Below are 25,536 nucleotides of genomic sequence, written 5' to 3' on the forward strand. Positions count from 1 at the left end.
CACTCTTCATGCATCCATTCCTCGCTCACCCCCTCCTCTTCACCCTCTTCAGCCCTGTCCCTGAGGAGCTCCACCTTGTGCCTGTTTGCTGGGTTGCTCTCTTCCTCAGCCCTGCCCGAGAGGCTTTTGTCCAGACCTCCCTCTGGGACCTCTGAGCCAGAGTGGCAAAGCTCTGTGATCCTGTGGCCCTGAGTCTCTCAGGAGTATATTCTTTCTTGACACCCCCACCCCAAGGGCTTTTCTCCTAGTGATCCTCAAGCCCAGGAGCTTATTGGGGTGCTTACAGCACCACCCCTTCCCCCGCCTGGGGCTTACATTCTGAGCCCATGCATCAGACAGCCAGCAGGAGGCCCAGAAACTGAAAGGTAGGAAGGACATGAAGAGTAATAGAGTAAGTCTAGATGGGGCAATCAGAGAAGCCTTTTTGAGGAGGTGACAACCAAAGACTTGGTGCTGTTGTGTGGGCACATGGCAAAGCTGTGACTGTTCCTGTGTCAGCTCACACGTCCCCTCACCCAGTGTTGCTTCCCCCGCCCTGCTTTGGGCTGTGCAACTTTCCTGATATCTCACTAGCACCTGACCTGGCAAATACTTTGAGGAGTTACTGAACGACTTGATGACAGGACAGTGCTGTGCGTGCTGGGAACTCCCAGGTTCTGCTCATACGCAACATTCTCTCTCTGTGTTGGACTCTTGCACATTATCTGCCAATTTAGGACAGTTCACTTTGAAATAGTTGGGAAATTGGGAGAGCCAAGGTGGACATAAGGAAGGCCCAGGGCTTTGTGTCTCAGGCTGAGCTTTTTGGGCTTAGCACTCTAGAAAGATCTCCAGGCCCTCACAGTAGGCCTAATTCTACCCTCCCTTATAGCCAGGACCTTGCTCTGGAGATGCTGTTTCCATCTTCCTGCATGAGGTGTTGTGGTCCCTGGAACTGTTGGGGACAGCTCTGTAGGAGACCTGAGGAAGGCTTTGATGCAATCTGACATTGCCTCCTGGTATTTTCAGGCTTGGTCCTGCTTCTTTGTTGAACCTGGCCTAGGTTGGGGAAACAGCCAGCCCAGGTGGGAGAAGGAGAAAACCAGGGCATTTATTCCATACAAGAAAAGACCAGGCTGGGAATGTGGCTCAGTGGTAGAGTGCATGCATGGAGCCCTGGGTTCGATTCCTCAGTTCCACATACATAGAAAAAGCCAGAAATGGTGCTGTGAGCAAAAGAAGCTCAGGGACAGTGTCCAGGCCCTGAGTTCAAGCCCCAGGACTGGCAAGAGAGAGAGAGAGAGAGAGAGAGAGAGAGAGAGAGAGAGAGAGAGAGAGAGAGAGAGAGAGAGAGAGAGAGAGAGGAGACCAGACCTCCCATCAGAGTTACCTACCGATGCCCCTTGCATCTGGGTGTGCCCAGTGAGGCTGACTGCTACCCTCTGGGAGAGCAGAAGGAAGACAAGGAAGACATTCAAGCTGTGGTCTGCTCTGGCTTCAGTAGGGATGACTGCAGCATTTCCTCTCTGGAGAGGTCATCATCCCCTTCGCCACAGGCGACAATAAGTTGACACTTCATTTGCAGTGAGCCCAACTGTGGGGGTTTGTGTGATCATTTCCCATTTTCTGCCAAAGCAGGACAAGGGCTGTGCTGAGCTAAGCGCACAGTGCTCTCACCCTGTTTCCAGGTGGGAGTTGCACGGTGGTTTGTCCCAGCCCTGCCACTTACCAGGAGCTGAAGCATAGCTGTGTTCAATTTTACTGTACATTTTGGCTTAGATTGTGGATACTTGATTCTGTGCGGAACTGGTTTTGGTGATGTTGGGAGTGAACGAAGAGAAGGCACCGTCCAGGGTTGGCGTTGTAAGTTCAAGAGACCGAGTGGCGAGGCATCCGCGCCAACTCAGCAAGGTTGGCCTGTGCATGACCTCTGCTGCCAGGGACATCAGTGGTGGCTACAGCTGGCTTTGGGCTAGCAGGAGGGGCGCCGGCTTGCCCTTGATCCTGTGCTTTTCCCACATTCCTGCTTCCTATATAAAAGAAGTTTTCTCAGCAGCCCATCCAGTTGGTCTTGGGAAGACACGGGGAAGTGGGGAACTGGCATCATTTTGTCATGGCTGTTTGATAGGTTGTGAAGCCTGCCCATTCTTGCCTGTGAATTCTTGTCTGTTCATGGGATCGCTTGGACACATGTGGGAGAAAGGTCTGGTGTAATTTTCTCTGGAAAACCCACTGGAGGTGATCTGAACACACAGGCATTAAGGACAAAGAAGGCTGCGAGAGTCTAGGACCGCCACATAACACCAGCCCTTGCCCATCCTCCTCTGGAAATAGCCTTTCATCTTACAAATAGTTCTTACATCTTATTTCTCACTACTTTTTCCTCCCATATTTGCATTTTTAAAAATAGCAGTGCTGAGTGAATCCTTTTCTGTGTCTGCCTAGCAAGGCAGGATGATGCATTTTTGCAGGGTGGCTATTGATTAGTGGCTGGTTCTCAGCATTTGCGAGCCTGCTGGTGCCCTGCTGGGTAGGGTTGAGGCTCCCAGTCTCCAGCGGCTGCAGGAGGGGGTGTGTGGTTCTTTGCTGTCTGAGGATTACATCATTCAGTGGGTTCACAGAGAGGGTAGGGGAGAAAGTGGTAGGAATAGATTCCTGAGGACTGTCGCCAAGGATTGGGGCAGGCAGTCTGCCTCTTCCTGCCAGGACATGTGCCTCTCTGATGTGGTTTTTACAGGTAGGCAGCATCACACATTTCACACGCCAATAACCAAGCTCTAAAAATTGGTCTGTCATAGCCACACCAGAGGCTCAGGAAGCTGCATCACCGCTGGGAAGTCTTTAAGGGGACGGAATGGTGCCCCCTAGGCAGGCTGGCAGCATCTGCCTTTTGTCACTGCAGCAGCAGCCGTCCAGATCTCCATCATCCAGTCCTCACCCCAGGTCCACAGCAGGGCTGCACACCAGAAGGAATCCCTTGTTGGTGTTCCAGGGCTTTGCTGACCTAACATATGTGAGGTCCTAAATTCAACCCGAGGCAGAGAAAAGCAAAACAGTTTGCAGTTTTAGTTTTAGGGTGGTGATTGATACAAGGGATTGAACTCAGGACCTCTCACTCTTGCTTGGCTTTTTCACTTCTAGCTGACACACTACCACTTGACCATTCATTGTCATTTTGTTGCTTAATTGGAGCATCTCTGACTTTTCTGCCCAGGCTGGCTTTGAACTTTACCCCTCAGATCTCATGAGACCTAAGTAGCCAGGATTACTGATGTGAGCCACTGCCACCTGGCACATATTCCAACCTTCACTCAGAGATTTATTTTAGTAGGACTAGGGTAAGAAATCAGGAATTTTGTTTGTGTGTGTATGTATATGCATGCGTGCGTGCATACTAAGGCTTGAGCTTGATCAAAGTCTTGTTTGTTTGCTTGACTTTCTGTTTTTGTCCCGTCGTGGGGCTTGAACTCTGGGCTTGGGCACTGTCTTCAGCTCAAGGCTAGCACTCTACCACTTGAGCCACAGCGCCACTTCCGGCTTTTTTCTTTTTGCTTATGTGGTGCTGAGGAATCAAACCCAGAGCCTCAGGCATGCAAGGCAAGCGCTCTACCACTGAGCCACCTTCCCAGCCCCCCCTTTTTTTTTTGTTTTTGTTTTTTGCCACTCAAGGCCTGGGCACTGTCCCTGAGCTGCTTTTGCTCAAGGCTAGCACTCTACCACTTGAACCACAGCACCACTTCCAGTTTTTTCTATGTATTTGGTACTAAGGAATCGAACTCTGGGCTTTATGCATTCTAGGCAAGCACTCTACCACTGAGTCACCTTCCCAACCCTCAGTCAAACTCTTATGTTCACAGTTGGTGCTTTACATATTTGAGCCATGCCTCTAATCCAGTATTTTGCTGATTAACTGTAGATGGTTCTAAAGGCTTTCTGCCTGGGCTGGCTTTGAACCAGTATTTCCCAGGTCTCTACCTCCTGAGTACCTAGGATTTACAGACATGAGCCTGTGGTCCTGGCTAGGATTCTGTGTACCTATGATCCCACCACTGGGGAATATGAGACAGGATTGTGAGTTCAAAGCCAGCCCTAGCTACATTGTACATTGTAAGTTCCAGGAAAGCCTATACATAGGGAGACCCTTTCTCAGATTAAAACAAAACAAAGTCCTCTGGGAATTCTCATTAAGCAGTTTCTCTAAAACATGTTCCTCCTTCCAAGGGACCTTTCAGAGCTGCTTCCATTTTCATTGCTTCCTAGTCTCAATTTTTCCATACTAAGTCCAGTGTTAGACCTCTCTAATTATACAGGGCTATTGTTATTTTCTACAGGTGCCCTTCAAATATCAAACAACAGTGTGTGTTCGGCCATGACGATGATGCTCTGATTGCTGGTTCTAAGTCACAGCGTCAAAAACTTCAAATAAATTCCATCTGTTACTCTTACGTCCTGTGTCCTCCCTCAGGCCCACGATTTCCTTCATGGGACCAGAGAGCCCTCTGGAGGCCATACATGCTTAGAGGAAGAAAGTTTATGTATAATTGTATAATAGCCATCAACAGAGGCTGAATCCTGCGTCTCATGCTGGTTCCTGTATGCTAGTTATTAGCTGTCCCTTCCCCCAGGACCCCTCCCTAGGGCGGGGCTGGATGTAAGCTCACTCCAAGGGGGCCCAGGAACTCAGAGACTCCAGTCTCTGGGGGAAGACAAAACCTTCCTTTAAAAAAAAAATAGGGGGAGCCGGGCGCTGGTGGCTCACGCCTATAATCCTAGCTACTCAGGAGGCTGAGATCTGAGGATCGAGGTTCAAAGCCAGCCCGGGCAGGAGAGACCGTTAGACTCCTATCTCCAATAAACGACCAGAAAACCGGAAGTGGCGCTGTAGCTCAAGTGGTAGAGCGCTCGCCTTGAGCTGAAGAGCTGAGGGACAGTGCCCAGGCCCAGAGTTCAAGCCCCACGACCGACCAAAAAAAAAAAAAATTAGGGGGGCTGGGAAGGTGGCTCAGTGGTCCAATGCTTGCCTAGCACACATGAAGCCCTGGGTTTCATTCCTTAGTACCACATACACAGAAAAAGCCATAAGTGGTGCTGTGGCTCAAGTGGTATAGTGCTAGGCTTGAGCACAGAGAGGCTCAAGGAAATGCGCAGGCCCTGAGGTCAAGCCGTGTGTGTGTGTGTGTGTGTGTGTGTGTGTGTGTGTGTGTGTGTGTGTGTGTGTGTGTGTGTGTGTGTGTGTGTGTGTGTGTGTGTGTGTGTGTGTGTGTGTGTGTGTGTGTGTGTGTGTGTGTGTGTGTGTGTGTGTGTGTGTGTGTGTGTCCGTGTCCCTGAGGTCAAGCCCAAGGGTGTGTGTGTCCCCTTCAAACTCACCTCCTCTGTGTGTGTGTGTCCCTGAGGTCAAGCCCAAGGGTGTGTGTGTGTCCCCTTCAAACTCACCTCCTCTGTCATTCTCCCTTATCCCCTCTCTTACCTTCTTAAGACAGTTTCAACAGGAAACCTTTCTTGAGTTGCCCAGCAGTGTCTGTGAAGCCCCAGATGCTCATTTTCTCACCCCATTCTTTCCTGGACCTGAAATGACCTTTCTGCCTATGGCCCATGCCAGGATATTCTTCCTGTGGCCAGGAGTCCTTTGTAGCTCTTTGTGCTGAGATGCATTAGTGTAGCCTCTGGAGACCTGCTTGGATCACCTCTGAGTGTCTGCTGATGTACAATAGTTCAGACTCCATCCGTAACTGGTCAATCACTAGAGTGGGAGTGCCCTGGCTCATGAAAGGAGAGGAATAGAAAACACTGATCACAAAAACAAGATATTGGTCAATACTATATGATTCCTGAGGGGTTTCTTCACATTGTTCCCTTGGTATGCCTACAATTCCTTGAATTTAATAGTGCATCTAAGTCATGGTGTTGGTTTCTGTATCTCATGCCATTCTTTGTAACTGTCACTTCATGTGCATTTGGACTCTCCAGCTGAATTATTTGTTCTTCAGGAAAGAAGCTGTCCAAGGTCTTGTTCAGGACATGCCCTGCTGTTTCAGTCCCTTCTCAAGCCATGCTGACTGTCTTCCTCTCAACTGCCCCCTGCTTTAGGGATCTGTTATGGTATCTGCCCTAAATAGGAAGCTCTCACGTAGGAGTAGAGGTCTGGCTTGAGGCAGGTAGCACTCTGGGCCCCTGGAGACAGACCTTTTAGACAGCTAACGCTGGAAGTACTCATCCAACCTGGTGCCTCCTTGTTCCCAATGAGGTCTGTGCCCAGCGAGGTGATATGGCACCCTCAGCGTGTGTGCCTGGGAGTGGCGGTGCTGTGTCTCCTAAGCAGAACCTTGTTCTTGGTGCCTTTGTCCCCTGCAGTGTGTAGCCTCCAAGTGGCCAGCTGTATCTTGTCTCTGCATTTGTAGAATTAGACAGATCATCTCCCAGGCTCTGTGGTTGTACTTTTTAGTTCATACATCTTTTGTTGTTTGGTGGTGGTCATGGGGCTTGAACTCAGGGCCCGGATGCTGTCCCTGAACTCTTGCTCAATGCTAGTATTCTGCCACTTTGAGCCACAGCTTCACTTCCAGGTTTTCTGGTGGTTAATTAAAGATAAGAATTTCATGGGCTTTCTTGCCTGGGCTGGCTTTGAACCGCAATCCTCAGGTCTCAGCCTCCTGAGAAGCTAGGTTCATACGTCTTAAGTTAGTATCTTTGTCCTGCTCTCTGTCTTGAAATGTGTGCTTGTGAGATTCTTTGATGTAGCAACCCAACTAGGAGGAGTGGTGAGCTCCAGGAAGTCATTTTGGTTATCCCTGCCCAAGCGGTAACCCAGCGATGCCATCATTGTAGAATGCTGTTGGTTATCCCTGCCCAAGCGGTAACCCAGCGATGCCATCATTGTAGAATGCTGTTGGTTATCCCTGCCCAAGCGGTAACCCAGCGATGCCATCATCATAGAATGGTGTTGGTTATCCCTGCCCAAGCGGTAACCCAGCGATGCCATCATCGTAGAATGCTGTTGGTTATCCCTGCCCAAGCGGTAACCCAGCGATGCCATCATCGTAGAATGGTGTTGGTGTGGCTCCAGGGTAGCTAGCTGTTTCTCCCTATGAGGTCCTTTGAGGCCGAGAGCAGGAAATAGGGGATGGGGATTCTCCTGGGGAGCATAGATATGGAGAAGCTGGTGTTCTCCCAGGCTAGGATTTTCTCAGGAGCAATGGGGTAGGTGGGGGTACAGCCCCTTTCAGTTACTCCTCTTTCCTTGCTACCTTCATTAGACACCAGCCAGAATAGCTGGATTTGGGGGACTTTCCCTGATGCCTCTTTTGGAACATGCTGGGGTGAAATGGAGCGTGCGTGTCCTGTTAAGAGCCCCTGCTCTCTGGGGACATGGAATATGCACACAGGTTCCCTGGAGACCTGTATTTCCAGTGAGCTCGGGACCCAGGGCCTCCCTTTAGCTTGAATTGCACCAAGAGTATCACAGGACGAGCTGGAGGGACTGCACATCCCATATGAGGAAGGACCGGACCACTTAGCAGACCCAGAGCTCTGCAGTTGTGGTGCTTGGGTGACCTTACCCACTTAGCTGCCTGGGAGGACTGAAAGCAGGAGTGGGCCCCACTAGTTGGGATCAGAAGAGGCACAGTAAGAGCTCCAGAGAGTTGATGGTTGTGATTGCCACACTAGCATGGCATCAGAACAGACAGGAGAGAAGGAGGTGATCTGAAGGGCAGTATGGAAGCAGAGCACTCTGGGTGCTGCATTTGACCTGCCCCTGCATCCTCTCAGGGATGTCCGGGCAGCCCCAGGACAGTGGCTTGTCACATGACTTCAGCACCACTGGGTAGCAGTGATAGCCCAGGCAGGACAGCCAGAACAGGGTGACACTTGTGCTGTTCTACCTTTATTTATTTATTTTTGGTTTGGTCGTGGGGCCTGAACTCTGGGCCTGAGCGCTGTCCCTCAGCTCTTAGGCTCAAGGCTAGCGCTCTACCACTTGTCACAGCGCCACTTCTGGCTCTTTTCTTTTTGCTTATGTGGTGCTGAGGAATCGAACCCAGGGCCTCATGCATGCAAGGCAAGCGGTCTACCACTGAGCCACCTTCCCAGCCCCTCTACCTTTATTTTTGTATTTTATTTTATTTTTTGTCAGTTGTAGGGCTTGAACTCTGGGCCTGTACTCTGTCCCTGAGTTCTTCAGCTCAAGGCAAGCGCTCTACCATTTGAGCCACAGTACCACCTCCAGTTTTCTGATGGTTCATTGGAGATGAGTCTCACAGACTTTTCTGCCCTGGCTGGCTTTGATCCTCCCGAGTAGCTAGGAGTGTGAGCTACCAGCACCTGGCTTACCTTTATTTATTTGTTTGTTTTATTTTTTGCTGGTTCTGGGGCTTGAACTCAGGGCCTATGCACTGCTCCTGCACTTCTCTGTGTTCAAGACCAGTGCTCTACCACTTGAGCCACAGCAACACTTCTAGTTTTTTCTGAGTGGTTTATTGGAGATTAGAGTCTCATAGACTTTCCTGCCCAGGCTGTGTTTTTGTTTTTGTCGGTTGTGGGGCCTGAACTCTGGGCCTGGATGCTGTCCCTCAGCTCTTCAGCTCAAGGCTGGCACCCAAGCACTTGAGCCACAGCGCCACTTCCGGCTTTTTCTGCTTGTGTGGTGCTGAGGAATCCAACCCAGGGCCTCATGCATGCAAGGCACTGTACCACTGAGCCACCTTCCCAGCCCAGCCTAGCCTGGTTTGAACCATAATCTCATATCTCAGCCTCCTGAATGGCTAAGATTACAGGCATGAGCCACCAGCGCCAGGCCTGTTCTGCCTTCATTTTGTACTTCTCAAGTTTTGTTCCTCCTGCCACAAAAGGTTACTGCGTCTGTAGAGACCAGCCCTGCTGCCCAGGCTTCCTGCTGGTCTCCAGCCAGGCACAGCACCTCATGGCCGTTCCCTCACTTAGCACTCAGTTGGACTCAGTCCCCTGTCTCGTGGCTGTCTTAGCCAGCTGAAATTGCAGCTGTGTTTTCCAGCAGCGAAGCCATCGTGCTGTATGGCAGTCTGCAATGTGATAACAGGCAGGTCCTTGGGGAAGGGACTGCCCCAGGGGTTGAGCTTGCTGGGGAAGGAGGAACTATCCTGTGGCTGAGTCCTCTGATAGGACCTGGATAGCCTGCCTTCCCTTGCCTGCCACCTGGAATAGGACATAGTGACCCTCTATTCAGCTCAGCAGTGTCTTCACTTGTTTAGGTGCAATTTTGTTTTGCCTCCCCGTCTAAATATAAATTCTCTAAAGCCAGGGCTAGGCAAGTGCTCTGCCACTCCGCGACACCCCCAGCTTTTGTGTTGAATTCTTGTCCTGAATTTGTAGGAAGCACTCAAGGTTATGACTGTAGACTGCAGCCTCTGGAGCAGAGTTGGTAGAATGTTTTAGCTAGGGGCACCAGCATTGCTTCTACTTCCTCCTCCCTTCCCAAACACAGGAGTTCCTCTGACTATGTGTGTTTTGCTGCTGAAGCCTCAGATGGGCAGGTGCTGATTGCTGGGTTATCAGGATTCAGCCACATGGTAGTCAACTGCTATGAAACGTCCTTAACTACAATCCCTGAGGAGTCACATCCCCAATCTAGGCTGAACTAGCATTAGGAAGAAGCTGCCTAAGTGACATTTCAAGTGAGGCCATAATTATGTATGTTCGTGTGAACATCTAGATGCTGGCTGTGTGTTTGCTTGTAGGTATTCATTGGTGAGGAGTGGGGATGTCTTCTACTTTACTGGCTGAAACATTAGCCCCAATAGAACCAGTGGGGGCCCTGGCTATTACTGCTGGGCAGACTAGGCAGGATGGACAATCTCAAACTTCTTTAGAGTGAACAGTTTACATCATGATTCAGGACATGAGCACCACATATGCAGCTGAAAAGCTTTTCTCAAAATAGTACTGTCCTAACTACATGGTGTCATATACCAAGTTTCCCTCTTCTTCTTTTTTTTTTTTTTTTTTCAGTTTTTTCCCCTTCTTTTTCTTTCTTCCCTAGTGTAAGTTGACCCTGTAATCCACTAAAGAGTTATAACCCATAGTTTGAACAACCAGAACAACAACAAAAACCCTGTACAGGGCTGGGCATGGCTCCATTGCAGTACTGTCTAACATAAGGCCCTGAAGTCAAACCCTGGTAGTACCAAAAAATAAAAGAACCTGCTCTGGGATTCATCTATTCTAGGATTTCCAATAATGTCTTTAGAAGCCCATTAGGATGGATTTGTTAGGACCTTGATATGCTCACTTTAGAGCATAGAGGTGAGTAGCCCTTCCTCTAGCTCATCTCTGTACCAAATCTATCTGTTTCAAGCCAGGATTCAGGCTTGAACTCAGGTCTGGGCACAGCCCTTCAGCTTTTCAGCTCAAGGCGGCACTCTATCCCTTGATCCATAGCTTCACTTCCAGCTTTTTGCTGGTTAGAGTCTCACAGCCTTTCCTGCCCAGGCTGGCTTCAAACAGTGGTCCTTAGATCTTAGCCTCCTGAGTAGATAGGATTACAGTGTGAGCCACCAGCTCCTGACTCTATACCAAATTCTTGTAACCCAGGCTGGCTTCAGACTTTCCATTCTCTTCCTCAGCTTCCTGAGTACTGGGAATTATGAGTGTATGCTACTAGTCTTGGCGGCTGCAGCAGTGAAGGTGGTGGCTGCGGCAGCTGCTGCTGCTGCTGCTTCTTCCTCTTCCTCTTCTTTCTCTTCATCATCTCCCTCCCTCCCCCCCTTTTCCTTTCTCTCCCTCCCTTCCTTCCTTCCTTCCTTGCTTCCTTCCTTCCTTCCTTCCTTCCTTCCTTCCTTCCTTCCTTCCTTCCTTCCTTCCTTCCTTGCTCCCTCCCTCCCTTCCTCCCTCCCTCCCCTTCTCTTTCCCCTTCTCTCTCTTTCTTTTTCTCACTTTCTCTCTTCTTTCTTTCTTTCTTTCTTTCTTTCTTTCTTTCTTTCTTTCTTTCTTTCTTTCTTTCTTTCTTTCTTTCTTTCTTTCTTCTTCGTACTGAGGCTTAGGTTCAGGGCCTCACACTTGCTAGATGAGCACTGTACCACTTGAGCTACACCTTCAGTCCTTTTTCCACAGGCTATTTCACGGTGGGTCTCTCTGGCTTTGTGCCTAGACTGGCCTGGATTGTGATCCTTCTACTTTAGCATCCATGTGTTGCTGCACCACCTCGCCCAGTCATTGGTTTATATGGAGTCTTTTGAACTTGTTTCTGCGCAGCCTGGCCTTCAACCACAATCTCCCAGTCTCTGCCTCCCAAGTAACTAGAAGTACATGCTTGAGCCATCATGTCTGGCCCTTTACAATTTTTTTAAAAAAACATTGTATATTTATTGGGGCTGGGAAGGTGGTTCAGTAGTAGAGTGCTTGCCTCGCATGCATGAGGCCCTGGGTTCTATTCCTCAGCACCACGTAAGCAGAAAAGGCCAGAAGTGGTGCTGTGGCTCAAGTGGTAGAACGCTAGCCTTGAGCTGAAGAGCTGAGGGACAGCACCTAGGCCCAGAGTTCAAGCCCCATGACTGACAACAACAACATTGTGTATTACTTATTTTACGTTTCTATTCTGGTCAAGCTCATAAATTATAGGAGGCATTGTTATCTTAGATATTAACAGAGTTCTTAGTTCTTGTCCAATGTCTTTTTCTGTTCTCCCAAACTGAGATGGGTTTCTCAGCTAGGGAGCATGAGTATGTGTACTGATAATAGAGCCCACCTGTATTTTTTTTTTTTTTTGGGTCCAGTTGTGGGGCCTGAACTCTGGGCCTGGGTGCTGTCCCTCAGCTCTTCAGCTCAAGGCTAGCGCTCTGCCACTTGAGCCACAGTGCCACTTCCGGCTTTTTTCTTTTTGCTTATGTGGTGCTGAGGAATGGAACCCAGGGCCTCGTGCATGCAAGGCAAGCGCTCTACCACTGAGCCACCTTCCCAGCCCCCACCTGTATTCTTGTCTGGGCACACACGGAGGTGCTGCCAATTGTCCCTGCAGCGCAGTGGGGCTGTAGACAGTGGGTGGGTTCTTAGACAGTCAGTATAGCCAGATCCTTTAAACCCCGGAGCCTTGGACCGGAGTGGCCTTCAGTGCCTGCAGCTTCTGCCAGGACAGGAGGGGAGTGGGAAGGGCTGGTCTGGGTGCAGAGCTCCCGTCGGGTCAGGAGGCCCCATGTCCCCATTTGCCCCTCTGCCTTATTTTACTTTGCATTTCCAGACTCAGCCTGGCTCAGAAGGGTAGGTAGGTCATTTCTCAGGTTGTTTCTAGCCCTTGGAAAGCACAAGTTCAGATTAGAGATTCCTCATGCTGGACTCCCTCTTTGTAGGGATTGTCCCGGTATGCCCACTGGGCTTCCTGAGTTCTAAGCTCTGGCTCTACTTGGGGAAGGCAAGCTTTCTTCTGTAAACACAGATTTAAACCAGGAGCCTCATAAATTGCTTCTGTTTTTCTACTCACTCACCAGGGACACAGCGTGGGGCTGCAGGCAGTTTGTCCTTGTGCATTAAACCTCTGTAGGTATCTGGCCTGTGCTGGCTGTTGGTGTGAGTTGAAGATCTGATGTGGGTAATGCCACTGACCCCAAGAGAGAAGTGGTTTCCTTCCTCTGAGACTAAAGATACTAACTTTTTTCTCCCTGTGGCCTCGTATGGTATTAACAGAATGGACCATGGTGCCATTGGTGGCTTCAGTTATTGAAATGTGCATTTAGGCCTCACCAAAGCCTTCTGTGGCTGCTCCACAGCTCCCCCTTTTAACGAGTGTTCCAGGTGTTGGTGCTAGTGACAGGGTCAGCCACCTCTTCCCTCCTCTGAGCAGCCAGCCCTTGGGCCACCACCCCTGCAGGGATGCCAGGTCAAACCAATTGCAAGCATCATTTGTTGAAGGTTCCTTCTATTTTCAACCTGTTAATCAGCTTTGGTTCGTGTTTTCTATTCTTAGAACTTGTTTTGTTTTGTTTTTTGTTTTTTGCAGTGAATTTCAATTCTACTTTGCAGCCAAGGTCAGTGTTATATGAATGAGTGTCAGAAAAGCAGCATGAGCCTCAGGAGGTGGCAGTCCTCCTAGCAGGACCTTGAGTGAACTCCTGTGGTTCAAATAGGGCTAGGACAGGAGTGACCCACCACCTTACAGACATGGCTTCTCCAGGGGGGGTTCGCCACCCATCTGTAGCCATTTGGTTGCCTGCCTCTCCAGCTCCTCTTAGTGCTGCCTTTGGAGTGTATCCAGTGTAGTTATAGAATACCACCCGAACATGTGTCTATCTGCTTCTCCCACTGCCCTGGAGTGGGGCTTAGCAGAGAGAACCCAGTCTCTCCAGAGCTTGGCATGTGAAGACTGGGCCACGCAGAAGACGCGTCTGGGGCCAGGATGTCCTATTTCCAGAGGAGGCCAGAGATTGTGGCCCTGAGTCCCACAAAGTAATCCATGTTTATTTCCAACCTCCTATGACTCCTACCCACAGAGAGCCACCATTTAGTTTTGCAGTCATCTTCATTGTGCTCTTCCTGTGTTGAACTTTGATTGCTTAGTATACCCATGCCTCAGTTCAGCTCTTAATACTACTGGCAGTGGTTTAGAGAAGCAGTAAGGATGCAGGTTTTGTTTCAGGGCCTTAGTCCTTAGTTTTGCTTTTGAATCTTGATTTTTCTAGAACAGATGTAGTGCCCCCTTGCGTTCACCTCCCAGCACTGTCTGGCACTTGAAATGTTGGATACCTTGATGTTTTAGGAAGGCAGAGAATGTGGAAGGCAAACAGCTTAGGGCCCTACTGACAATCTCAGCCAGAAGCCTCCACAACTGCCTTCCAAACATACCAGAAGCATTTGTTTTATAACCAGAAGACTCTGTCTTTGGAATGTATAGATTTGCGAGAAATATGTTTTTTGCTGTTGCTGTCTCTAGCTCTGGAGAGGAAAGAGGTTCTTATGTGGTTAAAAGAAAGGACTCTAGCTGGGCACCAGTCGTTCACACCTGTAATCCTAGCTACTTAGGAAGCTGAGATCTAATGATTGAAGCTCAGAGCCATCCTGGACAGGAAATTCCGTGAGATTGTTAGCTCCAGTTAAGTACCAAAAAGTCTGGAAATGGAGCTGTGGCTCAAAGTAGTAGATATTAGCTTGAGCACAAAAGCTCAAGGATATCACCCAGGCCCTGAGTTCAAGCCCTAATAACAGCACGGGGAGAGAGAGAGAGAGAAAACTCAAGCTACACTGATTTCGAGTACAGGCTCTATCTCTACAGGTTATGCCACCCTGAGCAAGTTACTTGCTTTCTCTTTGTCTCTGTGTACTTATCTGTAAGATGGAGATGACAGTCTTGATGTTAATAATATGGGCCATCCTGCAGGTGCTTAGAAAACTGCTAACATGTACTGAGCTGGCTTATGTTGCTGCTAAGGGCAGAGGAGACTTCTTTATCCCCCGAAGCACAGCACATTTTCCACAGTGGGGTCATAAAGGCTCCAGCAAGCAGGAAAGCACATGTGGGGGTGAGAAGAAGACATTGGGAAGTTCTGTGCAGGGCAGCAGCACACAGGAGTGTTTGGAGGAAGGGAGTCAGAAAGTTAGGAGGAAACACCAGGAAGGATGATGGAGACACTTACTTGCCTGTCATCCTTTCAGATACTTTGGTCTGGAATTCCCAAAGGAAAGGAGTCTAGTCAGCATGGTGGCCCTCATTCCTCTCTCTGACATTATCTCCACCCGGTCTCCAGTACTGACAGGGCCCTGGAGAAGTGGACTTCTTATCATGGAAGGATTAGAAGAGCCCTGAAGACAGCTCCTAGCTGGCCAAGAGTCACACTGTAGACATAGGACCACACAGACAGGCCAAGACTTTCCTAGAACATGGCTCCATCTGCCCCCAGGCCTCACAACTGAGCGGCCTACTCAGCTGCTCTCCTCCTTTCCCTGGCCATGTTCTTGGGCCTGATAAGCCCCACATCTCCACCAAGGACATAGTCTGCCGATGGTTTTCTCGTGGCCCCACTTGTTTTGGATTTCCGACACAACAGCATCTGATTCCTGTAGCGGCTTAGAGTCCCCATTAGGGGCTTACTGAAGTCTGAACTGAGGAAGGGGCTGAAAAAGGTTAAGGGAGCACAGCAAACACAGGTTCCAGAGCAGGGATCTGGTGCCCAGTGGTTCTCCTAGAATGCTCTTTGGGATCAGATAAGGGCACTGGCATCCCAACAGCCCCTCACCAACCAGAGCAGAGGTGGGCCAGCTTGGCCTCTCTCAGGGCAGTAGGATGGAGAAGTCCACCATGGGCTGATGGATTCCACTAGAGCTACTTTGTGTGCGTGCAGAGATCAGAGCAGCAGCTTAACCGCCTTGATGAACCACGAGGGTGTTGCCCTGTGGGCCAGGCCTGTGGGGATTTCTGCGCTGCTGGCTGCTGGCGGGACGGTGCTTCCCTTTGTTGTTAAGTCACATCCTACTCACAGAGGTGTTTTAGTTGTCATAGCTAAGATTTCGGGGAACTTAAAACAGCTTCTTCCCCTTTCAGCATTCTCCCTCTGTTTTTGTGGTCACCCCTGCCCCAGGGATTGTGAGCAGAGACCATTGCGGAGGACTGTCAGGCTGGCTGGAGTTTGAGGGCCATGGTATGGGGTGTTGGATACAGCAGTGGGCAGTTTGCTGAGACCTACCCACTGCTCTTGCTCAGTGAAGAGCTACCGTGGAGCAGCCCAGGTTCAGGAACCCAGGCTGACCTGGCTGTAAACTAGCCCCTGCCTGTACTGGGGGAGGGGCACAGCCTGCAGGAGGAGGTGGCAGCTGCTAGGAGTTCATGGAGGGACAGGTCAGATGCCTTTCCCTTGGCCAGGCTCCTGAAGCACTATCCTGAGACTTACTCAGCAGCCGCAGTGCTCTGCAGCACTGTAGATAAGGAGCCGGCTGGGCTGGGAGCAGGGATAACCCAGATTAGCAGGAGGTGTCTGTGGGTTGATAGCTGGGCTTCAGGGTGACCCAGCACAGCCTAGTGTCCTGCTCATTCCCCACCAACTCCTCAGGGCTGATCAGTTGGGGTCAAAGGACAGGCACTTACACAATGTAGAAAAGGATTTAACTCACAACAAAATGTCCTATGAGGATGAGCTGTGTTAAGCCTTGTCATCTGTCACCCAACAGTAGTTCTCATGCTTATGATACCTCCAGGAGTCTAGAGTCAGGGACTTCAGGAACACTAGGAGGCACACATTCTGTCTCTGGTTCTACATACTAGGGGAGGTAGTGTGTGCAATTATTATTATTATTATTATTAATTACTATTTTGGTTGGTTATGAGGCTTAAACTCAGGGCCTGGATACTGTCCCTGAGCTTTTTTGCTCAAGGCTAGCACTCTACCACTTTGAGCCACAGTGCCACTTGTGGACTTTCCTGACTGGGCTGGCTTTGCACTGTAATCCTCAGATCAGCTTCCTGAATAGCTAGGATTACAAGTGTACGCCACTGGCGCCCAGCATCTACACAGTTTTTGAAAATGCTTTGAGCCAAACACTTAGTGCTTGTGCACTTGGTGGTATGGATGACACTTAGAAGTTGGAGCTGGGCGGCCGGTGGCTCACGCCTATAATCCTAGCTACTCGAGAGGCTGAGATCTGAGGATCTCGGTTCAAAGCCAGCCAGGCAGGAATGTCCATGAGACTCTTATCTCCAGTGAACCACCAGAAACCGAGAGTGGCGCTGTGGCTCAAGTGTTAGAGTGCTAGTTTTGAGCTAAATAGCTGAGGGACAGCGCCCAGGCCCCAGAGTTCAAGCCCCACCACCGAAAAAAAAAAAAAAAAAAAAAAAGTTGGAAGAAAAATACATTCTGTAGTGGCTTCCAATACTTCCTGTCACCCTGCATTTCCTTTTACAGCTGAAACTAGAGGACCGCTCCGTGGTGCCCCGGGACGTGGTCCGGCATATGCGTTCCTCGGTGAGTTCTAGCCAGGCCCCTGCACTTTGTATGCAGGGAACTGCTGGACTCAGGGAGGTGGGGGGTGGGGCACTGGATGAGGTGGCCTTGCCTGGATGCTCTCTTCCATCCCCAGGACAGCCAGTGTGGCACGGTGATTGATGTCAACATTGACTGCGCTGTCAAGCTCATCGGCACAAACTGCATCATCTACCCTGTCAACAGCAAGGACCTCCAGCACATCTGGGTGAGAGCCTCTCCTCACTGCTCTCAGGGCTGGCCGTGTGACTCCAGTGCTTGGCCCTCCTGGACCACCTGGGCAGGCTTGCTCTTGGCACTCTCCCTGTTGCCCTTGTGAATGATGCATTTCCACACAAGGTCAGGATGTGCCCTTCCTCATCCAGCTCAGGCTCATGTCTCAAGTGTAGCTGTCCTCAGTTGTCTCCCTTTCTCCTATAACATTTCCTTTAAAGGCTTTTCTTTAATAATTTTAAAACTATTTTGAAAGTTAGAAATTCTTGTGTCTCTGTCCCATTTACTCCTCCATCTGTCTCAGCGGCTACCATTTCTCTCCATTTGACCATAACTTCCCTCCCTCCTTTGCTAGGCACCTTCCCTCTGCTCTTCTTTTCCTGAACCATCTAATAATAAGCTGCAGGTACAATGTCCCATCATCCCTAAACAAGACAGTGTTTTCCAGAAAGGAGGACATCCTCCCACAAAACCCCCTCCCCCAGCACAGCTAGCAGGAGCCCCTTCCGGCTGGCTTTTGTGGTTTTGCATGTCCCTCCCAACCTTTTTTTGTTACAGTCAGACATTTCATGCTCATCTTTTATTTGTTTCCTGATCCAGTCCCAGAACTGGTCACATTTCATAGGAGAATGGCATGTTAAAAACTAAAAAACACAAAACTAAAATCTCATGCAAGACACTATGTTAAAAAGGGGTAACAATGCTCAATAGGAAATTTCCTCATTATCTTTCATGTAACTGTAACTCTTCTGTACAATATCTTTACAATAAAAAAATTAAAATAAATAAAATCTAAGATCTCAGCCGGGTGCTTGTGGTTCACACCTGTAATCCTAACTACTCAGGAGGCTGAGATCTGATTATCATGGTTCAAAGCCAGCCTGGGCAGGAAAGCCCATGAGCTGCTTATCTATAATTAACCACCAAAAAGATGGAAATGGAGCTATGGCTCAAAGTAGTAGAGCACTGGCCTTGAGCAGAAGAGCTCAGGGACAGCGTCCAGGCCCTGAGTTCAAGCTCCACAACCAACCCAAACATTAAGGTGTCAGAGCTGGGGATGTAGCCCAGTAGTAGAACATGTGCAGTATAGACATCAAGCCCTAGGTTTGACCTCCAAGACAACAAAATAAAAGAAACCCAAGTTCAGGACACTTGGGCGTGACTAGGCTTCTTAGGCTAATACTAGGACCATTACATAGCTATGTGATGTGCACGTGCCCAGGCATTTAGTCAGTAGCTGGTCTACATGTGCATGAAGATCATGTTCAGCCTGACACTCCCAATTCCGGTGGAACCCCTGACCTTTCTGTTCTGACCCTTTCTGTTGCTGGGTACCTTCTGTACTCTGAGAAACCACTTCCAGTTCAGTTCTCAGTTGACTCTTTATTTGTCCACAAAGCTCACCTCCCAACTATGTGCTGCTATCTCCTCTGCCTCTGGGAGACTCTCCAGCACGTTGCCCACCCTCCACCCCCAGGAAACCTCCTCACATGCCTACCTCCTCACTTGAAAGGGGCATGGGATGCAGTCCTAGGCTGTATCCCAAAGGGGTACAGGGAGCCTGCTCTAGCATTTGTTTGAGTCCAGTAGTGGACAGCCAAACAAGCTGTTCAGAGCCTTTCTCCTCTGTCTTTGTGGGGCAAAGATGTCCCCGTGCCCTGAGCACAGACAGTGTTAGCTCTCTCACTGCCCTTGTGCTTTGTCTGCAGCCCTTTATGTATGGGGACTACATTGCCTATGACTGCTGGCTAGGGAAGGTCTATGACTTGAAGAACCAGATCATCCTGAAGCTATCCAATGGTGCCAGGTAGGCATCTCACTTCCCAGGGAACCATCAGCCCAAGAAGGACAGCTTGGTGAAAGGCAGGCCGAAGGTGTTTGCTCACTGGGCCTGTGAGGACAGGTTTGATCCCGTGACAGATATTGTAGTCATCCAGAGCCTAACCCTGTTCTGGTTTGCTTATCTCCTCTAGCCTAATTCTCTTACTCGGTTTCTAGTCTATCTTGGCTTGGTGAAATGTCTTCATGTAGGTGTCTGTTAGGGGCTGGTGCTCTAGTAGGCTCTCAGACAGGGCTCAGTGGCTTACTCCAGCACAGCGGCAGGTGGGTAGTGCCATCTTGGTCCTCTGCTCATCACTGTTGGGTGTGCATTGGGCCCCAGTGTAGACCAAGCCTCTGTTCTCGGTTTCAGGTGCTCCATGAACACAGAGGATGGCGCCAAGCTCTATGATGTCTGCCCACATGTCAGTGACTCAGTATGTATGCTCTAGCTTCATAGGAAGAACTTCTAAGTCGAGAGCTCTGATGTGGCCTGGGCTGAGCAAAATGGGTTCTTAGGAAAGAGCTGTTAGGCACCAGAGTAGTTGGAGGTACAAGTGTGGGCCCAGAGCATCAGAGCTCTCATTCTATCCGTGCTAGCTCATCTTGCGCTTTTACATAGAGGAACTTAGTCCATAGAACACACTGGCACAATACTCTTTGGACCCAATTTGTACTGGAGACTGCTGCTCTCTAGAGAGTGGAATCTCTGAGCAGACACACTGATGCTGTGTGACAGCTTGTTAGAGTCTGCAGCCTCATTTCAGCATCTCAGTTGTGCCTTGTGCTAGCCATGTGCAGAGCTAGGCGGAGGCCATTGGGGGTGGGTTTCCGTAGGCTGGGGGCTGGGCTGGCGGGGAAGGTTGGGCCACAGAAGTCACTCACAAGGATTTAAACTCTGCAGGGTCTCTTCTTCGATGATTCCTACGGCTTCTACCCAGGCCAGGTGCTCATTGGGCCTGCCAAGATCTTCTCCAGTGTGCAGTGGCTGTCAGGGGTCAAGCCGGTGCTCAGCACCAAGAGCAAGTTCCGAGTGGTGGTGGAGGAGGTAGGGATCAGCATGCTCCCCAGCACCGCACCCTGTCACTTGAAAGAGTGCCAGAGGGTTAAGGGAACCCCCCTTTCCCCCTCCCCCGCCACGCTCTGTTCATGGAGTGGCTGACAGATGTCCTTCCACCTGTCCTGCACAGACTGAGCTGGGGCAGATAACAGGTGGCCCCTGGCGCTGCAGTGTGTGTGCACAGGGGCTTCTGATCCCCGCTCCGGAGATCGCAGGGGTGGGGCGGGAGGCCTCTGGGCAGCTGGTTAGGAGAGGACTGCTCAAGCCTGCCCTCCTCAAGGTTGCCCCTGCCCTGCTGTCCCCAGGTGCAAGTTGTGGAGCTGAAAGTCACATGGATTACCAAGAGTTTCTGTCCAGGGGGCACAGACAGCGTCAGCCCCCCACCCTCTGTCATCACCCAGGAAAACCTAGGCAGGTAAGCGTGTGGCCATCGCCAGGGGCACATCTGGGGAGCGCCCCTGGGCCCCAGCCATAGATGTACCAAGAGGGCCAAGAGCCCGCTGACCTGTGTGAAGTCAGCCCACCCTGCTTCTCCCCACAGGGTGAAGCGTCTCGGATGCTTTGACCATGCTCAGCGGCAGCTGGGGGAACGCTGTCTGTATGTCTTCCCAGCCAAGGTAGAGCCGGCCAAGATTGCCTGGGAATGTCCAGAAAAAAACTGCGCCCAGGGGGAGGGCTCTATGGCCAAGAAGGTATGTCCTTGGAGTTGGGAGTTGGTGGGCATTTGAGGAACTGGCCTTGAGCCATTTCCATGGCCAGGAAAGGAACAGTCTGTGCTGCAAGCCTGGGGGGGTGCCAATCTTGAGGACCCCCTTGCCGGCTGCTTAGGTGTGTATAGTGTAAATCCCCCAGACTGATGCCTGGAGCCCAGGCGACCCAAGGTGTGAGGCCTGACTACCTGTTGTGCCCCGCAGCCCCCTGACCCCTGTTTGACCCTTGCAGGTGAAGCGCCTACTGAAGAAGCAGGTTGTGAGGATCATGTCTTGCTCCCCGGACACCCAGTGTTCCAGGGACCATGCCACGGAGGACCCGGGCAAGAAAGGGGAAGCCAGTGCCAAGACAGAGATAGGGCCCGCGAGCCCCGAGGAGCTGCCCGACAGCTCAGCCGGCCCAGCTGAGATTCAAGTTGAGATTCCCGAGGAGATCCATGAGGCAGGCGAGCCGCTGCCCCCCTTCTTGCTGAAGGAGGGCGGAGATGACGGGCTACCCTCAACAGAGCAGGATGCAGACGATGAGGCCGCAGACGACACAGACGACACCAGCTCCGTGACCTCCTCTGCCAGCTCCACCACGTCCTCCCAGAGCGGCAGCGGCGCAAGCCGCAAAAAGAGCATTCCCTTGTCCATCAAGAACCTAAAGCGAAAACATAAAAGGAAGAAGAATAAAATCACTCGTGACTTCAAGCCAGGAGACAGGTAAGTGTGCTCTCCCCAGCCTCCCGCCTGAATTCACCAGAGCCCATGCCCTGGCTGACACGTGTGTCAGCAGCTCATTGGTCTGTGAGCCTTGTAACCGCTCCGGGTGCCCCCACCCCCCTCCGGGCAACATGCAGTGCCCAGGGGGCGGGAAAGGTTTGCGGGTAGAATGGTGGCATTGGCCTCGAGCCTGGCCTCTTGGGACCACATTTGCTTAAGTCCTGGGCCCCATCCTCAGAGCATGGCACTTTGAGTAAGCTTTGCAGGCTCCAGACACCACGAGGAGGCAAGAGCCCCTTCCTTGGAGCACTTTGGCATGGTTGTCTCTCCGTGTGCCCCTGGCAGGGTGGCAGTGGAGGTGGTGACCACGATGACCTCGGCTGATGTGATGTGGCAGGACGGCTCTGTGGAGTGCAACATTCGCTCCAACGACCTCTTCCCAGTACACCACTTGGACAACAATGAGTTCTGCCCCGGAGACTTCGTGGTGGATAAGCGAGGTAGTGCTGGCCCTGGGGGAAGCCGGGCTGGGGAACTGGGGTCACTGGGTCGGGAAGGACCCCTTGAAGGATTGAGAGAGCCTGTGTGAGTTGATGAGATGGGTGGCAGGCTGGTTCCAAAAGGGCTCCTAAGCCAGTCTTGTCCCCGCTGCTGCTCTAGTCCAGAGCTGCCCAGATCCTGCCGTTTATGGAGTGGTGCAGTCTGGGGACCATATCGGCCGCACCTGCATGGTGAAATGGTTCAAGTTGCGGCCTAGCGGGGATGATGTGGAGGTGAGTGGAGCCCTTGCTTTCTTCAGGTGGGCTGTGGGGGTGGACGGCTGCCTCCGGCTCATGACAGCGCATCTTGTGCCACAGCTCATTGGAGAAGAGGAGGATGTGAGCGTTTATGACATCGCCGACCACCCTGACTTTCGATTCCGCACAACTGATATTGTCATTCGTATTGGCAACACTGAGGATGGGGCTCCACCAAAGGAAGATGAGGTACACCCCCAGTGTCTGGAAGCAGCTGTAGAGCCTGGTAGTGCCACCAGGTGGCTCTAGGAGCTAAGACCTGTCAGTCCTCTGGCCTCAGGGCCCAGGCAGCCTGCAGTGTTCAGACTTCCTTTTTTTTTTTTTATTTTGCCAGTCCTGGGGCTAGCTCAGGCAGTAGAACCTCTTGAGTCACAGCACCACTTCGGGCTTTTTCTGTTTAATGGTACGGGGCTTCCTGCATGCCAGGCTAGCACTCCCCTGCTGGTTAGGATTCTTGGAGGAGCTCAGCTTCATCACGAGCCCGTGGGGGAGAGCACACAGTCACACTGTGGTCAGGTACTGTTCTTGACTTCCAAGCAGACTTGGGAAGAAAGGCTTCCGGGAAAGGCTTAGGAGTGGGGGCTTGAGCTGGGCCTTCAAAGAAGAGGCGGGAGCTTTGTGAAGGCTCAGCGCAGATTCCAGGCAGTAGACGAGCAAAAGACAGGAAGCCCTGTAGTGGAAGGGTGTGACACAGAAGCTCGAACAGTACCCCGATTAGTGGGTGCTTGTGAAGAGTGTGTTTGGCACTCAGTGTCAGGCAGAGGAGCGGGTTCTTGAACACCTGAATTACCTGCAGGTGACGGTATCCCTCAGTCCTACAGCCTCATCCCCAGCTCCACAGCTGGAGCTCCTTCAAAGGTGCTTTTATCCTCCCCTCTCCCAGACAGCTGCCCCTGACTCTCTCCCCTTTGCTTGACAGCCGTCAGTGGGCCAGGTGGCCCGTGTGGACGTCAGCAGCAAGGTGGAGGTAGTGTGGGCTGACAACTCAAAGACCATCATCCTGCCCCAGGTAAGACTGGCCAGACCCGACCACTGAGCTCAGAGCTATGGTCCCTACGTCCAGAGTGCAGGAGCGCTGGTCCAGCTCCATCCCTGAGTGAGGGTGGCTCTCTCTGGCCTTTGCCTACTGAGCCTGGAATGCGGGCTGTCCTGGGCTGAGAAAGTACAGGTTCCTTCCTAAGAGATGGAGATTTACTACCAGCGTCGCCTAGGAAAGCTGGTAGGTCAGGGGAAGAGGTGTCCAGGGAGGAGGCTGCATCCCAAAGACCTGGCTGCGGAGTTAAGAACAGAAAAGGGAAGGGTAGAATAAGGCCAGCAGAGCCCCGGAGAGTCACCATTAGCTGGAAGGCCAGTGACTCCCGAGCTCCCCCTAGTGGACAGGGTTCCGTCTGCACTTCCCTCACCCTCCTTTCTGCCCCAGCACTTGTACAACATCGAGTCAGAGATTGAGGAGTCTGACTATGACTCGGTAGAAGGCAGTACCAGCGGGGCGTCCTCGGATGAGTGGGAGGACGACAGCGACAGTTGGGAGACGGACAACGGCCTGGTAGAAGATGAGCACCCCAAGATAGAAGAGCCCCCCCTCCCGGCCGCCGAGCAGCCTGTGGTCCCTGAGGAGGACAAGGGGGTGGTCATCAGCGAAGAAGCTGCCACCGCTGCCATCCAAGGGGCGGTGGCCATGGCGGGGCCCATGGCAGGGCTGATGGAGAAGGCTGGGAAGGACGGGCCGCCCAAGAGTTTCCGGGAACTGAAAGAGGCCATCAAGATCTTGGAGAGCCTGAAGAACATGACGGTGGAACAGCTGCTGACGGGCTCCCCCACCTCCCCCACCGTGGAGCCCGAAAAGCCAACCCGGGAGAAGAAGTTTCTGGATGATATCAAGAAGCTACAGGAGAACCTCAAGAAGACGCTGGACAACGTGGCTATCGCCGAGGAGGAGAAGATGGAGGCCGTGCCTGACACAGAGCGCAAGGAGGACAAGCCCGAGAGACAGTCTCCAGTGAAGGCCGAGTGGCCCAGCGAGACCCCTGTGCTCTGCCAGCAGTGTGGTGGCAAGCCCGGTGTCACCTTCACCAGCGCCAAGGGCGAGGTCTTCTCAGTGCTGGAGTTTGCACCCTGTGAGTCAGCCCCCACCCTGCGCCCGCCCCCACCCCCACCCCCACCATCTACAGTCCTGTGTGTCAGCACCTCTGGAGGCCAAGTGGCTTGTCACATCCGCCCCTCTCCTGCCCTGGAGGACAGCCATGGCCCATCAGGTCACCGTCCTGATGCCAGAAGCACTAGATGGGAGGCGCTCTAGGCCACGCATCCTGGGACAGCAGCTGTGTGCAGGCGGCTCTCTGGGCCTCCATGTTTGGACTGACTATTCTCTTTCCCCTCCAGCTAATCACTCTTTCAAGAAAATTGAGTTCCAGCCTCCTGAAGCAAAGAAGTTCTTCAGCACGGTCCGGAAGGAGATGGCGTTGCTGGCTACCTCACTGCCCGATGGCATCATGGTCAAGACCTTTGAGGACAGGATGGCAAGTGCCTGGCCGGGGCTGGGTGTGGGCAGGCGCAGGTGTACTATTGGCGCTCCGTCTGGGTGCCCGAACCTCCAGAGTTGAATAGCACCTGAGAGACCACCCACCTACTCCCACTTCCAGGGCCCAGCCAAGGACGGGCACCACACGATATTCTGCCTTTCCTTTCCTCCCTCCTTGTAAAAACTAACTTGAAGAGTCTTCCAGTACCATTCCACTCTTCTCTCTTCTCTTTCCCCTTCCTTCCTTCCTTCCTTCCTTCCTTCCTTCCTTCCTTCCTTCCTTCCTTCCTTCCTTCCTTCCTTCCTTCCTTCCGTCCTTTTTCTTGCATTCTTTTTTTAAACAAAAACTGGAAATTGAACCCAGGGCCCGTGCTAGCAAGTGCTCAACGACTGAGCTATATCCCCAGCCCTTTTAAAAACTATTTCTTTGGTCAGTTGTGGGGCTTGAACTCTGGGCCTGGGCGCTGCCCCTGAGCTCCTCAGCTCAAGGCAAGCACTCTACCACTTGAGCCACAATGCCACTTTTGGTTTTCTGGTGGTTAATTGGAGATAAGAGTTTCATGGACTGCCCTTGCCTGGGCTGGCTTTGAACTACAATCCTCATATCTCAGCCTCCTGAGTAGCTAGTATTACAAATGTGAGCCACTGGCACCTTAAACTTAATTTTTTTTTCCAGTCCTGGAGCTTGAACTCAGGGCCTGGGCACTGTCCCTAAGCTTCTTTTGCTCAAGGCTAGCACTCTACCACTTGAGCCACAGTGCTGCTTCTGGCTTTTTCTGAGTATGTAGTACTGAGGAATCAAACC

At 51.5% G+C, this 25,536-nt stretch overlaps 1 protein-coding gene across 2 annotated transcripts in view; it reads left to right on the plus strand.

Moving 5' to 3' along the window:
• Ube2o (ubiquitin conjugating enzyme E2 O) overlaps positions 1 to 25,536 on the plus strand; it is a 53,877-nt gene that overhangs the window by 23,553 nt on the left and 4,788 nt on the right. Inside the window, exons 2-15 of one of the 2 annotated variants that reach the window (XM_069992942.1) lie at positions 16,830 to 16,889; positions 17,005 to 17,115; positions 18,830 to 18,927; positions 19,312 to 19,375; positions 19,843 to 19,986; positions 20,304 to 20,413; positions 20,540 to 20,615; positions 20,941 to 21,413; positions 21,759 to 21,913; positions 22,074 to 22,186; positions 22,271 to 22,399; positions 23,130 to 23,219; positions 23,631 to 24,327; positions 24,593 to 24,729. In XM_069992942.1, coding sequence (XP_069849043.1) covers positions 16,830 to 16,889; positions 17,005 to 17,115; positions 18,830 to 18,927; positions 19,312 to 19,375; positions 19,843 to 19,986; positions 20,304 to 20,413; positions 20,540 to 20,615; positions 20,941 to 21,413; positions 21,759 to 21,913; positions 22,074 to 22,186; positions 22,271 to 22,399; positions 23,130 to 23,219; positions 23,631 to 24,327; positions 24,593 to 24,729 — 2,457 coding nt within the window. Of the gene's footprint in view, positions 1 to 16,829; positions 16,890 to 17,004; positions 17,116 to 18,829; positions 18,928 to 19,311; positions 19,376 to 19,842; positions 19,987 to 20,303; positions 20,414 to 20,539; positions 20,691 to 20,940; positions 21,414 to 21,758; positions 21,914 to 22,073; positions 22,187 to 22,270; positions 22,400 to 23,129; positions 23,220 to 23,630; positions 24,328 to 24,592; positions 24,730 to 25,536 lie in introns of both variants that reach the window. The other variant, XM_069992941.1, reaches the window with a different exon arrangement.

This window comes from Dipodomys merriami, unplaced genomic scaffold (genome assembly GCF_024711535.1).
Source record: "Dipodomys merriami isolate MVZ:Mamm:240054 unplaced genomic scaffold, mDipMer1.0.p SCAF_42, whole genome shotgun sequence".
Classification (NCBI taxonomy): domain Eukaryota; kingdom Metazoa; phylum Chordata; class Mammalia; order Rodentia; family Heteromyidae; genus Dipodomys; species Dipodomys merriami.